The 18,733-nt window shown below is 39.5% G+C and overlaps 1 protein-coding gene across 1 annotated transcript in view; it reads left to right on the forward strand.

The window, feature by feature from the left end:
* Nucleotides 1-2: 2 nt before the first annotated feature.
* LOC100864419 (uncharacterized) overlaps nt 3-18,733 on the forward strand; it is a 48,306-nt gene continuing 29,575 nt past the window's right edge. The window contains exon 1 of the mRNA XM_086911479.1: nt 3-141. Coding sequence (XP_086767605.1) covers nt 48-141 — 94 coding nt within the window. The 5' untranslated portion in view covers nt 3-47. The remainder of the gene's footprint in view (nt 142-18,733) is intronic.

Here is an 18,733-nt window from a genome sequence, read left to right on the forward strand (position 1 = left end):
CACATACACACACGCAGGACAATTGGGGAAAGAGGAGGAAAACACAAATGCCGATCGCCCGTGGAATTCTGGTCGCTGGAACTGCGGCTCATTGCTGGTCTTCCGCCGCTGGCATGCTTCGATTCCTCGCTAGACTTTCAGGTTAGCACGCAATCCATCTCTTATTCGTTGGACAGTAATGTCTTCGATGTTGACGGCTGCATTGTCGATAATTTTTCGTTTCGATGGGAAAAAGCTACATGCCGCGCACACGAGGGGAGCCGCGACAGGGAAAAACTAACGACGATCGTCGTCACGATATCATTGCCTACGAACGATATTCGCCAATAAGAATTGTCGATAACAATTACCAATAAGAATTCTCCTGTTCATGATAGTAAATCAATCAATCAATTGGAGAAGTTTTGACGGATCTCGAACACGAGAAAATATCGTTCTTGCTTCTTGTCTGTTTCATATACGTGAATATATCTTTATTTCGATTTTTTTTTCTCTATATATATATGTGCGCGCGCTTGTGTCTCTTTTCCAACATCGACGATGCGCACCGTGCCTTAGACAGACTCTTTATACTTCGGTAAAAATTTCGCTATTTTCTCGGCCCGCGTCTAGTCGCGTCGGCGGCTCGCCGTCGGGGAATCCGTGCGGTTTCGATTCCCAGACTTTCGAGTCAGTGCACCGCTACTGCTAGCTGTTAAATGGAAGTGTACAACGGACGACGTAGACAGAATAAGAGGAACAAAAACGAGAAACGGCCTCGTGTAGCCGCGGTATTATACGAGTTCGCCGCGTGTATCCCGTGCAGAGAGGATTTGACGTATCGACTCGGATTTCCATAGCGTCGCGTAAAATTAACCTTCCCCGCCTCTTATCCCCACTCTCTTCTCCTTTAATACATATCGCCGATCGTTGTCATCAGTTTAATACGTGTTTTTCTTCTCGCTACATTTCTTTTTTCACCGTTACGAATTTTCATGATTTTTGCGATATTTCATCTATCTCGCGATAAATATATTTTAACGTGTCTTTTAATTCTACTTTATGTACGATGAAAGATATGAAATAAGAATATTATAGAAGATATATAGTAGATAAGATCGTTCGCCGCGTATATTCATGTTATTAATAACGTTTTCGATATTTTGTTAATCTTATCTACAAGGTAAGATAGGTAAACAGGAAGGAAGCGGTTCGCGATTCTCGATTATCTGATCCATCGGTTATTTATATCGATTACACGTATTGATTCGATGGAAAGGATCAGTCATTCTTTATTCACGAGGTGGGGACTTATGAATTTCACGTGAATTTTACAGGTTTGATTATCAACATTTGCTTTATCGAAATTGCATTCGTAATTCGTTCCCAATAAAACAAAATGGATTTTATAATTGATTGTTAAATTGAAATGTAGAAATTAAACGATTCGTAGGAGTCGAACCGCATAGTAGCATAATAGTTTCTGTGAGAAAAAAAAAAGATAGAGAATTTTATTATAAAGAAAGAATGGTGATGGTAATTATTTGGATTACAGCAATCCGTGGCTGCGTAGCAAGAATCAGTGTCCTCTTGACACGCCATAGCGTCACAGCAACACCAATTCTTCTCACATCGGTGTTAATTAGCAGCCAAATGATCGCTATTGTCGTCGCTTTCGCAATGATCAACGCCGCGAAACGAGCTCTTGTTCGACAAGCGAATCCATTAATTTTGTTTCTAAATTTTGTTGCTTTGAAAATTAATATTTTTTTCTCTATTTTTCTAAAAATTTTATAAATTTTCTGGAATATTTTTTTTCTTTTTTTCTTTTTTTTAAATATATTTTTATTTGCATACAAAGTATAAAGCCAATAACAAACAATATCTATTTTCAGACTGTTGTGAAATTAATTTCCAAAAAAAAAAAAAAAAAAAAAAAGAAAGAAAAATTTTCTATAACTTTTAAAAGTCGAAATGAAAATATCTTTGAAATTTCGTTGCACGTAACATCGAGGTTAAATAATTAATATTTTCAATATATGCATTAGAAATTTTCTTACGATTAGAATTAATCAAAACCGTCATTTCGCTAATCAATCTTTCTTAATACATCTTATCGTTTCTCATAACAATCGAAGCTCGGTTTCTAATATCGATAATTCTGTTTATCTGATTTCTCGATTCATCATCGACTAATCTCCAATCATAAAGCGAGTCCCATCGCGATTAAAAGAGAATCTTCCCGGTCGAATTCCCAACTCGAACAGTTTCGTATCGATTCAATCGAGACAAACAGCGGCCAATAGGCGAACGATCCGCCCCACCCCCTCTCTCCTGTCCGTTGTACATTAATTCATCGACGAGTGAATGAGTTAACCTCTACGCAAAAATCGGGCGCGAATACATCAAAATATAAATAGAAACGTGTCTGAGACCCGGTGCTGTGTGTTTCGATTCGAGAATTTACCTATCTATAGTCAATTTTGATCAACGAAAAGTGTGAACAAGTGAGAAATATCGAATAGAGATCGGTGGCGTCCACGACATCACGAACGTATCGTCGGATTTTTCGCAGCGTGCAAATACGTGTACGTGTGGAAGAGATCGATGCAAATCGCGGCAAAAGTGAGAGTGGCAATGAGTCAACATCCGCGTCTGCTGTTTTCTAGCCATCGATAGATTTCGAATAGAGAATAATACGCAACACAGTTCGTTCGTGCATCTTTTTTTCTCTTTCCTTTCTACCGTAGAGGTATGTATCTCGTTCTTTCTCTCTCTTTCCTTTTTCTTTTCTTTTTTCTAGGGATATTTCTTTCTCGATTTCTTTCTTTCTTCTTCTTTTTTTTTTTTTCACGCGAGTTATTTTCCGAATGGGGAAAAGGGTTGATTCGAATTCGATAGGGCAGGATGCAGACAGGAGCCGAGTGATTTTCTTGTTAAATCGCTTGCAGACGCTTTATCTTTAGAAGCCACGGACAGACAGTGGCACCGGTTTTTTTCTCCTTAACGGAAATAGCTATCATTCTATGCGCCTTAGAATGAACCGGCAATACTCCGCAAAATTTATTTTCGACGTGTAGGTTTACGTATCCGCCGTCTGGCCGGAATATCGGCCGGGGGATCATCAAAGGGGGCGAGAAACCGGGAAATTCGCTAAATTTCGATCTCGTTCGAATCGTCTCGAGACCAAAGCGCATCTCGTCTGGCGCATTCGTCGTCGCGCATTCGTCCAATAGGATTTCTCTAGTAACTTTGGTGCACTTGTATCTTCCAATGGGTGTAATTGTATGAAAAAAGAATTCATTGTCACCGATTAATTTTTTTTAAATAATTAATCAATCAATCAACAAAAACAAAAATTGAAAAAGAAATTTATTTAAGCATCTGTCAAAACAAAAAATCGTATAATAATTTCACAATTATTCTCTTCTCGGTCGAACGTAAGAATTCCTCCTCCCCCCTCCCGTTCCCCTCCCCCAAAAAAGGCGACTTCTCACTTTCACTAGCATATTTTCTTTTGCTTTATCCTTATCAGAATAAAATTTATCTATTATAATAATAAGGATAGAATTTTTTTTTTGTTAAATTCATCTAATTATAAAAAAAATCATAGTGCATAGTAAAAGATAGAATTTGTTCTCAATTTCGACGAGAAAGTGACATTTGATTATAGAAGGGTATTGGGTAAATTGGAAAAATATCGTTGCATCGAATCATCGCTCGATTACCGTAAAATTTCGTGAAGACTCGACCGTTCGTATGATTCACGGTTCCGGTTAATCGATTCGGCCGATAAAACACCAATACAGGGATCTTTTATTTCCCCTAGGATCGCATTGGTATACATGAAATTTCGCGGCGCGAAATATTCGAGAGTATTTCTGTCCCCATTAGCAAATAGCACATGAATTATACATGGCTGACTGTTAATTAGCAGCGATGTGTTATATGTCGAGTTTATCGAGTTGGAAAATTAAATGATTCGATACGTGCTCGTGGATAGAAAGGATTGCTGGTGTCGAATTTATGACGTAGTCCCTGGTAAAGGTCCTTCTTCTGCCTAGGACTCGCCATCAGGTGTTATTTAATGCAGGTGTCGAACGAAAGTTAGAGACGAACCGATCGTTCGAGTAGTATCGAATATCGATATTTTAATAATATTACCAATCATTACGCCATTTTATTATTAGAACTCTTATTAAAAGATACTTCTTTTTTCCTCTTTTATTTTATTATGCAACATTTTAATTAACAACAAAATTATTGCTCAAAATAAATATTCCACTGTTTAATGTAATCTATTTTTAATCTTTAATACTTGATAATATTAATGATGAATATTCGTATTTCGATTCATTTTAAATAGAAGAAATTTTAATCGAAGGAGATTGTTATCCGTGTTCGAAGATATATTCCACACAAATGACTTCGCTTTTGATCACAGTAACGCAAAGGACATTTTCATTTTTCGGACAATGATGCCTCTTTCTCTCGTGGAATTTATGTACAATACCTATTTTTAAACAAGAAGGGGGACTCTCGATACGACAAATAATTGGCCATCAATAAGATTCCTCCTTCGTTTTCGAATTATCCTTTCTCTCTTCTTCTCTTTCATTATATTAGAATTTTTTTTTTTTTTTCACTTTTAGTATACTTAAAGCATAATAATAAAAATTATTATATTACAACTTTTCTTTCGACACTTTTTCGAGCCAAATTCCAAGATTAGATCTCTTTCCGAAAAATTGAGTGAGAAAAGGCAAATTCCATTGTTTCATATTTTTGCAGTCCAGCACTGTGGTTTTCCATGGAATTCCGTGGAATCGGCCAGGTGAAAGGGCGATTTCGGGATCCTCGCTAACGAGGATACGTGTATCCGGTAATATCGTGGCCGATCTCGAACGGTGAAAATCGGTGTTAACGGTGGGCTGCGTCGCTCACTGTCTCTCTCTACCCGTTTCGCTCGTAAAATCGCTAGTGGAAACCGTGCTCGCGAAAAGTTTGTCCGAAACGAGTTTCAACGCTCGCGCGTTGTTTAAAATCTTCAAATTTTCAAATCTCGTTTCAACAATTTAATAACACTTATAACCAAAAATAAAACGTATTCACGTTTAATTAAATAGATTTTTAGATAGATTTCTTGAGCAATTGAAGCAACGATAAAATTAAAATTTCGACGAAACGTTTAAAAAAAATCCGTTTGACATCCGTTCCTGGATACAGTTGGACAGCTCGTTTCCCATTTAATTGTTGCAGCAGTTAGAAATTAGAAACGAAACTCGTTGGACCGAGGTAGAAAATAATCGTGCACGTAGGATCGACAAGCCCGGACAATCTCGATCATGAATATTAACGTATCCTCTTCGACGAACGATTTTACCACTCGGCTCTCTTCGGATTTACGTCCGGTGTGGCACGTGAAAGGACGATCAATTATTCGGGCGCGCGACACAAATGTTATTCGGTGCATCACGCGGCGGCGCTCCATCGAAACGGGACAAGCCCAATCGCTTTTATCGCCGTTTACATTTCCCCCCTCGACCTTTCGTCTCTAATTTCACATCTCTCTCTCTCTCTCTCTCTCTTTCTCGTTTTATATGTTGCATGGTAGTAGTAGAAATCCTATTTTCTTTTTTTTTTTTTCTCGAATATTTTATAAAAGTAGAGAAGAATATTTCGATAAAGTTGCAATATCTTTCCTTCGAAGAAGAATCGTATCAAGAGTAAAAGTATATACGTCCTCCCTGAAACTTTTACCTCTAAATATACATATATGTCCGTGAACACTGCATTGAAAATTATTCTCGATGCGATAATGTCAAAATGGAAATTAGTGTCAAAATTCCGTCCACCAGAGAGAGAGAGAGAGAAAGGGTGATCGATAGCGATTCTGTCGTGAGAACTGGAATAGCCAATGGGCTGTTGAGCGGGCTACGTCGCGTGGTTTGGTGGGCCACTGCGACCACTGCGGCACTGCTCTCGTCCAGCGGGTATAAAAGCGGCGGGTGGTTGCGGAAGTCGGCCGCCTCGGTCGAAACAAAGTTTTCGTGCGATTGGCTAAGGTTAAGAGCTCAAGATATAAATCGCCGCGGCCTGGTTTCGCGTCACCGCAACAGCTTTTCTAACCCGCACTCTTTTCCTCCGCCTAAAATCGAATCATCTTATTAAACCCGCGTAATCCTGCCTTACTTGTACGAACGTTGCATACGAAGGAATTGTTGTTTCTTTAATTATCAAAATCTTCGTAAATGATGTCAATCCATCGAGGAATTTTTAAACCGCTATTAATCGAAACAACATCGTCCGAGAGAAAAATAAATACTTCCGCAAATGGAAACTGTTTTTTTTTTTTTTTTTTTTTGAAAAAAAATTCGAAGAAACAAACTACTTCGCGAATTTGAGCGAGTTCTTCCATTCTCCTCTGCCTTTGCTTCCGTGCAGAGAGGTTGGATCCAGGCGTTATCTCGGTTGTTGATGGGCGGAGGGGGGGAAGAGGTGGGGCGGAGGGGAGGGAGCGGCGGTGGCGCATGGAAACTCGCCCGTTTTTTTTCCAAACTAATGCCCGATGCTAAATTACCTCTCGAGACCACGAAACCTCCTCCTCGTGTGTCCGCCATTATCGACCGTTCCTACGTGCGATCTCTGTTTGAGCGCGGGGGGTGGGCCGTCATTACCAAGGCGATAAATCGTCCAGGGAAATTACGTGGCTCCGAGCACGTGAAAATTTGCCGTAATTTACTTTGCGCCCCCTCGAATTCCAAATCTGAACGGCTCCCTCTTTTAATTCAATTTTTGGTGGAACAATTTTTTTTCTTTTTCTTGAGAAAATTATAAATTATAAATTGTAAAATTTTCGAAAATTTCTCGAATCCAGAAAATCGCGCGAAGTGGGCGGAAAGTGTTTTTTTCCTTCCCCCCCAACAAATTTAACTTCATCAAACGAAGATCGTGATAAAGTACAAAAATTTATACGCGCTTCCTCGAAAAATTTCTCGAAAAACACCTCCACCAATTAAAATCGAGTTATCCGTGTTCCAGTAACTCCGTGTTTCTCCGTTTCCTGGCCCCAATTAAACGTGACCCAGAGCGGGAAAGGTGAGCGGCACCGTTTGCGGACGTCCGCTCACCGAAAGGGTTGCGTTTCTCGCTTCTTCCATGCTGATTAAGCCGTCCCCCCCTCCCCCCTCCCCCTCCCCCTTCCTCTCCCCCCCTCTCTCTCTCGACCGTTCAACTAGAGACTTTTATCCCTCCTCTCTTCGAAATTTCTTCGAGAAAGTCGAAATGCGATTCTTTCATACAAAGGCCAATTAACGCGACACGACGCGAGGCTGGGCTGGTTTTTCTCTCTGGGAAAGGAATAACGGGCGGTTATTATTTGTTCGATCCCGTCGAGGCTCGTGAGAGAGTGTTGCGCGGATCGATTTGGATTCCTTTGGATCTCAGCGATTTATGTGGGAACAGAGGGGGATTTAATTAATTTGTATTATGTTAATTATACGTTGTTTATTGATTCTATTATTGTGATTAAATTATTTCGACATTGTTCAGTTCCCCGCTATTTCTCCCGAAACGATAAGTTTGAGCTCGTTGCTCGGAGGAGTCGATTTTTCGGAAAAAGACATATTTAGATTTTTCCCAAAAAAGAAATATTCTTTTTAAAATAGATCCGATCTCTTGTTACCGGCCAAAGAAAACCCTTTGGAAAACTTGGCACAATGAGCCGATCCCCTCTTTCAAATCCTCTCGATAAGTGTACAATCTCGGGGAAGAAAGGATTATTCGATCCTTCTCTGCAACCCAAACAGAAGGATTTCAAAACAACCCCTCCCTCCCTCTCCCAACTGCGCATAATCGAACGTGCAAAAATCTGACTAGTTTCTAGCCTCTCCTCCTCCTTCGAAAGTTCCTTTCCTGCTGGAAGGAAGGCTGGAAGAAGCGGCGGGTTGGGATGTCAGTGCCCTTATTTTCGCGGTTTTCGAGGCGGCCATTCTATTTACGCCCCGGCTAGTAGTTTTTAGTAGCCGCCGCCACGTGTGTGTGTGTGCGTGCGCGCGCGCGAGAGAGAGAGAGAGGTGAGACGTTCTCTTGGCCAAGGATGAACGAGGAAGAAGAAGACGAAGAAGGAGAGACGCGAGACACGCCGTGGAAGAGAGAGAGAGAGAGAGAGAGGTCTCTCGAGCGATGGTCTCGCGTCTACGAGCCCGCCTTGCCGGCGCGTATCCAGGAAGTGACGTCAGCCGACGACGTTCTTATGAATTAATTTGCGGAAATCAAGCCTCCCGCCTACCCCTTTCTCTCTCTCTCTCTCTCTCTTCGAGATCCTAATCCCTTGGCGCGGTTGCGCAATCCTAATGTTTGCGCCTACGCGAAAACACTGCCTCGTCCCAATTCCCCCCTCTTCCCTCCATCGATCGATCCTCCCTTCTCTCTCTCTCTCTCTCTTTTCCACGACTGGACGAACTCGATCTTTCTTCTTCTTCTTTATTTTTTTTTTCCCCCATCGTGAACGGAATTTTGAACAAATTTCTTCATTAAGATCGGTCTTGTAAATATAATATTTGTTATCATATTCGGATAAAGAAATATTATTGGTGCTCGATTTGGGGATTCGATGTTGTATGTTCTTGCGAGATGGAAAATCTGTGGGGGAAGCGATTTCTCTTACAGGAGGTTTCGTATCGTTGATTTTTCGGTGGAAAGGAAGAAAGAGGGAAAAAACGGTTGTTGCATTGTCTCGCGGTGTTTCCCGTTAGAGTAACCCAGATCGGATGGAATCAGGCCGAGAATCAGGTTCCAAGAAGAGATTTTGCATGGCAAACGACCGGTCGAGGAGGAGTGATTTCTCGATCACTGTCCTCACCCACGTTCATCGGTGGCGAGGAACAATACCTTGGAACACGACGCCGTCTCATCCCATTTTTTATTTTTCGATGATAATAGCATCCCTGGAAATTGGCAATGGAAATTGGGATTTTTCACGATCTCTCGAAGGAGGAGTAGGAACGATCGTTGCGACACCTACCTTTTATCGACTCGAACGAAGGATAGGTGTTGAACACCTACGTGCTAGGCTTAGCTCTTCGAGTCCATCGATCGTGTTATTAGCCACCTTTTAAAACTCCAATTAATCCAATTTCAAGCGTGACACTTACCCGATCGATGTACATTTTAGAAATTCAATTGCCCGTCCACCGCTGGAATGCATAAACCTCATTCCCCAACGACCTCCTGAAGTAAAATTCAAATTATAAATCTCGTCTCGGGAAAAGACTCACTTTCGAAAACTTCATTGCCCGAGAATGACATTAATTTCTTCCAACTTTGGATCTAAATCTCCAAAAATATTGTGAGGAAAATGCAGAGGTTTTGACAAGGAATCCAGATCGACGAACCTCGTTCCAAACAATTGATCCTTGGGCAAGGCCCCCGTTTGTCGAGGTTTCCCGCATCAGAATCGATTCGAGAGCGGAGATAGGCCCCCCTCCCTCCGATACCCGCCACCACCTGGGTCGAGCGGCACCACGTTTGCCGGATATATAGATATTTCTCGTGGTGTGTAACGAGCCGCTTGACGTGCAAGGATGGCCCTTGGAGACCTCCTGGGACCCAATACGGGGGATGCCAATGCAGTTTAGGATAATGTGACGAGGATCGGTAGCGTGGCGTGGAACGAGGACAGAGAGAGAGAGAGAGAGAGAGAGGAGAGCCAGGTGTTTCATTCAGGGGTACCGTAGAACGCAACCACCACCCCCTGCCTAGGTTTCCTCTCCTTCTCCATCTTTCTCTCCTTTTTCTCTTTCTCTAGATCCTTTGCAGAGTTGCTCGAAATTTCAACTTTGAATCGACGATTTCGAAAAACGATCGTTTTCTTCTTTTGCAAACTTGTTTGAACAAGTTTATTCGAAATGGCAATTTCAAAACGATCGTTTTTCTCCTCTTCCTGTTTTCCTCTTTTTGAAATTTAATTCGAAGTGGCAATTTCAAAACGATCGTTTTTCTTCTCTCCTTATTTTCTTCTTTTTGGAATTTAACTCGAAATGACAATTTCAAAACGATCGTTTTTCTTCTCTTCCTGTTTTCTTCTTTTTGAAATTTAATTCGAAATGACAATTTCAAAACGATCGTTTTTCTTCTCTCCTTCTTTTCTTCTTTTTGGAATTTAACTCGAAATGACAATTTCAATCGTTTTCTTCTCTCCTTATTTTCTTGTTTTTAAAATTTTTGTTTTCTTCTTTTTAAGCTGGATCTTTTGCAGACTTGTTCGAAATTTAATTCGAAATGACAATTTCAAAACGATCGTTTTTCTTCTCTCCTTATTTTCTTCTTTTTAAAATTTTTGTTTTCTTCTTTTTAAACTGGATCTTTTGCAGACTTGTTCGAAATTTAATTCGAAATGACAATTTCAAAACGATCGTTTTCTTCTCTCCTTATTTTCTTCTTTTTGAAATTTAATTCGAAATGACAATTTCAATCGTTTTCTTCTCTCCTTATTTTCTTCTTTTTAAAATTTTTGTTTTCTTCTTTTTAAGCTGGATCTTTTGCAGACTTGTTCGAAATTTAATTCGAAATGACAATTTGAAAATTCGATCGTTTTCTTTTTAAAATAAGGCTTATTCGTTATTCGATTAGACGATGATTTCTTCTTTCGTTTATTATTATACACAATTTATTTATTTCTTTTTCTGGGAAATATTTAAGAAACGACGAAGGATGGCGTTAACGACCGATATTCATAACTGATCGAAAATTATTATTCACTCTCGCGAGCCTCGACCAACGAGTAGAATAGATCTACCTTTTCATTACTTCGAATGTCTTTCACTTTCTCGCTTTGTCTTCCTATTATACCGGGTGCCCCGTGTCGAATAGGATATTTCGATCGAGGTAAACAAGCCAGAATAGCCTGAATGGACCTGTGTTTGGCAAGAACTGGGGGGTCCCAATTTTCTTTCAGAAAATTTCTCACCTCTCCTTCTTCTTCTTCTTCTTTTTCCTCTTCAAGTCGTTCGTGCGAATCGTGGGAACCGTGCATTCGTCACCGGCCTGAGAGAAGGGCCTAAAATCCTGAGATCTCGCTTCCCTCGAGAACAAATTGACCATCCCCCAAAATCGATCGACAAGACTCGACTCAAACCATTCGAAATAATCGTTCGAAATTAATCTAATCGATCGATCGATAACCGCTGGTCGAGCAACCACAACCGGATACGGAGCAAAATAGCGTAGGCGCTGTTGGTGGAAGAATAAGTTCGAGGGCAGGCGCGTTTTATTGATCGGTGTACGCGGAACGGCGACAAAGAGGGCGAAATCGATATTCGCGGCGATCGATCCGGCCCACCCGGTATAGAACGGATAGAGAGCAGTCCTGCTAGTGGCTCGAGCCTCTGTAATATTACACCGCTCGACTCTCTCGTCTGCTGCACTCGGGTTCGCTGCGTTTCTTCGAGAGACCGCGAGAGTTCGTTTCGTTTCTCCTTCTGTTTCTGTCGCTCGTCGCTGTTTCTTCTTCGCTTCTTCTTTTTTTTTTTTTTTTTTTTTTTAATTAGGAATTTTTGGTTTTGTTCTTCGATCAATGTGTGTGTGTGTGTGTGTGTTTTTCTTGTTGGCGCTTCTTGGAGGGGTGTTTATTGTTGTTGGTTAGAAGTATAGGGAGGATGGGGAGAATAATTAAGGGGAGAGATTGGAATTGGAATTGGAGATGTTGATTATTTGAGACACGATTGTATTTTATGTAAGGGAGTTTACGAGGTGATGAAGTAAAAAAAAGTTGAAAATTTCGGATGAATTTTGAATAATTATTTATTAAGAAAATGTTTGATCATTGTTCTTCATACAATCTCAGTGTGAAGACACTATGATTATTTTGGAATTAGAAATATATAACCGTTGAATTTGGCGTTGTGCTTTTGTACTTATCTTAATTCGTGTTGCGTAAAATGATTAAATTTTTCCGACAAACGTTTCTCACAACATGAGTTGGTATATTTTTATCTGATAAAATTAATTTCCAGTATCTTATCGTACAAATATATAAAGTATTTACACGTCATTTCTTCATCCCAATCCCATTAGCCACTATTTCTATGTTACTTCATCCTAATTTCACTCCATCTCTTCAATTTTCCACAGAATTATCATTCTTACTCTTTCAATCATTGCAAACTAAATATATAAAGTATTTACATATCATTTCTTCCATCCTAATTTCATTCCATCTCTTCAATTTTCCACAGAATCTGCTTCTCTGATTTCATCCCATTATTGTAAATTAAATTTATAAAGTATTTCTATATTATTTCTTTAATTTCCATAGAATCTACTTTTCCAATTTCATTCCATTATTATAAATTAAATATATATAAAGCATTTTCATATCACTTCTTCAATTTCTTCAATAGAGTCTGTTTTTCCAATTTCATTCCATTATTATAAACTAAATATATAAAGCATTTTCATATCATTTCTTCTTTTCCATAGGATCCCTTTTTCCAATTTTATCCTATTATATTATAAACTAATATAAAGTATTTCCATGTCATTTCTTCATCCTAATTTCACTCCATCTCTTCAATTTTCCACAAGAATTATCATTCTTACTCTTTGAATCATTGCAAACTAAATATATAAAGTATTTCTATATCATTTCTTCAATTTCCATAGAATCTACTTTTCCAATTTCATTCCATTATTATAAATTAAATATATATAAAGCATTTTCATATCACTTCTTTAATTTTCCATAGAATTTGCTTCTCTGATTTCATCCCATTATTATAAATTAAATTTATAAAGTATTTCCATATCATTTCTTCAATTTCCATAGAATCCCTTTTTCCAATTTTATCCTATTATATTATAAACTAATATAAAGTATTTCCATGTCATTTCTTCATCCTAATTTCACTCCATCTCTTCAATTTTCCACAAGAATTATCATTCTTACTCTTTGAATCATTGCAAACTGAATATATAAAATATTTCCATATTATTTCTTCCATCCTAATTTCACTTTTTCCCTGCAATTTCTTCACTCCATCTCTTCAATTTTCCACAGAATCTGCTTCTCTGATTTCATCCCATTATTGTAAATTAAATATATAAAGTATTTCCACGTCATTTCTTCATCCTAATTTCACTTCTCTGCAATTTCACTCCATTTCTCCTTCAATTCTCCACAGAATTATCATTCTTACTCTTTCATTCATTGCAAACTGAATATATAAAATATTTCCACATCACTTCTTCCATCCTAATTTCACTCCACCTCTTCGATTTTCCACAGAATTATCATTCTTACTCTACAATCTTCAATTGTAAACTATATAAAGTATTTCCACTCCTTCCATCCTAATTTTCACTTCACTGTAATTTCGCTCCATCCCCTCAATTTTCCATACTTCTCCAATTTTGGAAAAAGATTGGAGCCTCCCCCCCCCTCCCTCCCTCTCCCTCCCTCTCTCATTGTCCGTGGATCAGAGCGGATTAAATCGTTCGCTTCGGTACGAATCTCCTCCTCCTCGACCGCGTGCCACCTCGCGCAATTATCGGGCGTTGATGTCTCCCCGCGACGATTCGCGCCTCCGTCCATCCGTTTAACGTAATTATCGGGCGCGGTCGCCGCTTACACGCGTAAGCGGATTAAATTCCGCGTCTCCTCTCCTCCTCCTCCTCTTCTTCGGGGCTCGCCAGTTCGCGTATCGGTCGTTCGATTAACGAAGGTATAATAATCTCGATTTTTTGACGTTTCTTGGAAGAAAATTGGCGACGTGATATTTGAATTTTTGGTTCATCACGCGCTCGATTTTGGGGTGTTAATGTAAAAAATGGAGGAGGGGAATTATATTTGGAAACACGAATCTCGAGAATCGAAACCTTATATTACTTATAGAGGAAAATAAATGATATTCTTTGAGAAATTTTATACAAAATATACGCGAATGCAAATAAATAAATATTGGGAATGGAATCTAACGAACGAAGATTCGATTCATCCTCTAAATGGATATATTAGATGTAACGTAACCCTTTGCAATAATCGTATAATTATGTTGAAGAAGGTTGGGAATCGAGGATAACAAGAGTATATACATATATTTACATTAGTGTGAAATATTCTCTGATGAAAAGGGGGGGAAAATTAATATTGAATTGGCTAGAAGGTGTGCACGAATGGTGTGCCGCTACGATCGAGGACGCCTCGTTGTCACGTGAGCGTCGATGTCCCATTTTTCGCTTCTCCCTCGCTCCTTTTTCATCGAGCTGAGGAAAGGAGTTCGGCGTGGTTGAATTCGAGATCCAGTGGAGGTGTGGAGGGTTTCCGTGGAACAGGCGAATTCCAGGCTGGTGGAGCTCGCGGTGTTCTATTTTACCCCGCGGAAAAGACAGAGAAACGGGTCTAGGGAGTATAAATATCAGCCGGTTCTATTCCTGTTAAACTGAAACTGCAATTGTGGCAACGCTCATTTCCACGCCATCGAATTCTTCCTTGTCTGCCTCCGCCGAGTTCCGCCGACTCGATTCGATTTTGACACGTTTCGAGGCCTCGTGCGTTTTCATCTAATTCAGATTTTTGGAAATTTTCCAAATTCGAATTTTTCTGAAGATTTTTCACGATTCCGATTTTCCGATTATTCGATCCGATTTGTTCGAAACTTTCGATTCGAATTATTCGGTTTTCGAAGGTTTCGATTCGATTTGTTCAGTTTTCGAAGGTTTCGATTCGGTTTTCGAAGATTTCGATCCGATTTATTCGATTTTTGAGGATTTCGATTCGATTTTTGAAGATTTCGATCCGATTTATTCGATTTTGGAAACTTTCGATTCGATTTATTCGGTTTTCGAAACTTTGGATTCGATTTCTTCAGTTTTCGAAGGTTTCGATTCGATTTATTCGATTTTGGAAACTTTCGATTCGATTTATTTGGTTTTCGAACGTTTCGATTCGATTTTGGAAACTTTCGATTCGATTTATTCGATTTTGGAAACTTTCGATTCGATTTATTTGATTTTCGAACGTTTCGATTCGATTTTCGAAACTTTCGATTCGATTTATTCGATTTTGAAAACTTTCGATTCGATTTATTTGATTTTCGAACGATTTCGATTCGATTTTCGTAACTTTCGATTCGATTTATTCGATTTTGGAAACTTTCGATTCGATTTATTTGGTTTTCGAACGTTTCGATTCGATTTTGGAAACTTTCGATTCGATTTATTCGATTTTGGAAACTTTCGATTCGATTTATTTGATTTTGGAAACTTTGGATTCGATTTATTTGATTTTTGAGAGTTTCGATCCGATTTTGGAAACTTTCGATTCGATTTATTTGATTTTTGAGGGTTTCGACCCGATTTCGGAAACTTTCGATTCGATTTATTTGATTTTTACGGGTTTCGATTCGATTTTATTTGATTTTCGAAGGTTTCTTTGCAAGAATTTGTAGGAAGTTGGATCACTCGCTTTCAGATTTCGTCAGATTCTTTCCATTCCGTAAGAAGAAACTAATTCGATTTTGCTGCAATAATCGAATTCTTGTCGAATCGATCGAAAGGTGTTGTTTTCTTGCCATTAGAAGAAAGGTATACGAAGAAGGTTGGGCGAAGATTGGTAAGAAAGTGCAAGGTTCCTTAAGGGAGGCGTATCGAGCTGTTCGCAACCCGCTAGAAAATTCCAACATTCTTCGGGCTTCCATATCCGTTTCGAGTTCAGCGAGAATCGATATTTGGCGTGGCCTTCGTGGTCCGGTCAGGGTGCAGGTACGCGTACGTGCCATCTTCTTTCCTGAAGCTTAGAAAAAATTCTTTTCAAATCTCTCTTAATCCATGCATAATTATCAACCGAATGCTCGATCTCACGAGCTTTATATTCCTCCATAAGATCGATCATCGTCTACAAAACCGTCCAAGTGATTCTCACTTCACGAGGAAATATATCCACGATATTTGTTCGATGACGTCAAAACCACAATGCAACGTAACGTAACATTGTCCAATATTCCTCTAATATAAACGAGCACGAAACGAGCGATCAGTTAAACTCAATTCTTCCTTCCTTATTCTTCAAACTCCCTTCCAACTCTTAAAACTTTTACTTGCACTCGTATATAATCGCCATATAGTCGCCATTCTATTCATTTCATTACTAATGCAAATATATATATATATAGAATATAATTATAAATACATCCTAGGGACTTTTTTTACTTGATTGCCAACCTTCTTAAATACAAATAACTCCCTTAACTCTTAAAACTTTTACTGCACTCATTCTACATTTCATTATTAATGCAAATATATATATATATATATAAAATATAATTATACATCCTAGGGACTTTTTTCACTTGAATCTTCTTAAATATAAACAATCTTATCAAATCTTAAAACTTTTACTGCACTCGTCATTCTACATTTCATTATTAATGCAAATATATATATATATATATAGAATATAATTATGCATCCTAGGGACTTTTTTCACTTGATTGCCAACCTTCTTAAATACAAATAACTCCCTTAACTCTCAAAACTTTTACTGCACTCGTATATAGTCGTCATTCTACATTTCATTACTAACGTAAATATATATATATATAAAATATAATTATACATCCTAGGGACTTTTTTCACTTGATTGCTAATCTTCTTAAATATAAACAACTCTTAAAACTTTTACTGCACTCGTCATTCTACATTTCATTAATGTAAATACAATATATATATATATACACATCCTAGGGACTTTTTTACTTTGAAACTAACCTTCTTGAATATAAATACGAGTGCAAAGGGTTAAACTCGAAATTATTGATTAATAATTTGAAGATCTTCGCGCGGAGAAAAGAGATATTCGTGAGGGCGACACGAATATCCATATTCGTGAATATATCCCAGAATCTGTCGTGCCGATGGACGCACGTCTCTCTCTCTCTCTCTCTCTCCTCTCTCCTCTCTTTTTATTTCATTTATTATGCACAACGAGACGCAACGCGCGAACGCCTCGTAGATTCGGCCGATCGATAATTTCGAATTTAAAAAGGGAGGCGAGATCCCTCCTTCGTTCGAGAGAATGCGACGGATTTACGACCACCACCACCACCCCCCCCCCCCTCAGATCACATCCGACGATTGTCTCTCCTTCCTTCCTTCCGTGCTTAGAGGGCGTTGCCGAATTAAATTTTCCATTCTCCCCTTTCGTGACTGCGCTTTTGTCCAACGCGCAAGAATAGAATTTATGCAATCTCCCTCCCTCCCTCCCTCTTTTATTAACAGGGGGTGATAAGCTCGATCCTCGAGAAATTCCTCGAACTCGAGGGGATGGCGATTATATCGCACCCGCCATTTTATATATTATATGTGTATACATTGGCCAACTCTTGAACAGACGTAAACGAGAAGCTGTTCGATGCAAGTTTCATCTCCAACCCTTTTTCTCGAGAGAAGTAGAGGAAGAAGTTCTCATTTCCGCGTCCAACAGCTCCTCTCCGACCTTTTAATCCCAACTTCGTTTCATCTTCTATATTTACCTTCCACCTACATACGCCCAACTGTCATCGGCCACGTCGTCATCCGACCGACAAAATTCCTCCGTCATCCGCAAAAATCCTCTCTCTCTCTCTCTCTCTCTCAGAAGAATTTCTTCTCTTCCCATCCAACCAAAAAAAAAAAAAATCTTTCTCATCACGGATAAAACTCCACGTCTCTCCACGAATCCGTTCTATTCCATTTCCTCAAAAGACAGAGAGACGGAACGAACGAGCGAGCGAACGAGAGAGAGAGAGAGAGAGAGAGAGAATTCTCGAAAAGAGATTTCCCCCGACGAAGAAGTATCATGAATAAAACATGATCTTCGATCTTTTGTGGTTTCGAAGGGCTTGGAAGGGAATCGCACAGGTAGAGAGAGAGAGAGAGAGAGAGAGAGAGAGGAATCCGATTTGCATAGGCGGCGTTGGTCGAGGAGGTTCGTTTTTCCCGTTGGTTTGTTTTCGCGTCTGGGTGTAAAAAAATGCCCGGATTTCGATCCGCGCGCGTACGAGTGTGGAGGCAACTGCGCCCGCTCCTTCATCTCCCGTTACATTTATAGACTTACGGAGAAGAGTGTTTCTCGAGGGTGGGGGGAGGGAGGGGGGGGGGGCTCGAGACACCGTCTCGGCCTCGCCGCGCGGCACTCGTATTAGTCATCCATAGATGTTTATCCGTTAATTGTGAAAAATTTCGAGAGAGAGAGAGAGAGAGAGAGAGAATGGAAATTATAAGCGTAATATTTACTAGATATTATAATTCCTTTTATTCGATCGAACATATCCTTGTGTGATCTCTCCTTTATTTCCTTGCATTTAATTCCTCTTTCGAATCATTCATCGAAACGTTCGTTTTGGAATTTTGCGGCAGATAGATAGATAGAGAGAGGGAAGAGAGAGAGAGAGAGAGAGAGAGAGAGAGAGAGAGAGAGAACACACGTATTGCACGCGCCCGTGTAACTGGGTCAATGCCGAGGTTTGATTTATGATCCTGCGCCTTCCGATTGGGGACAGTTCGGGTCGCTGGCCACCCAGCCGGCAAAACAGGCTCGGGCCAGATTTTCGTCACGGTCGTGCTATATATTACGAGTGAATAGAAATATAATCGATGGAAAATTTATCGCACGCAACGAAGAGACTTATTGCTTTTACATTACAGGGGGAGTTTGAGGAATTAAGATTAAGTTGGTCGAGCGCGCGCGTACTCGTCGCTTTCGAAAGAGTTTCGTGGG

This window comes from Apis florea, unplaced genomic scaffold (assembly GCF_048593485.1).
Source record: "Apis florea isolate Af1SG1 unplaced genomic scaffold, ASM4859348v1 contig_32_pilon, whole genome shotgun sequence".
Lineage (NCBI taxonomy): Eukaryota > Metazoa > Arthropoda > Insecta > Hymenoptera > Apidae > Apis > Apis florea.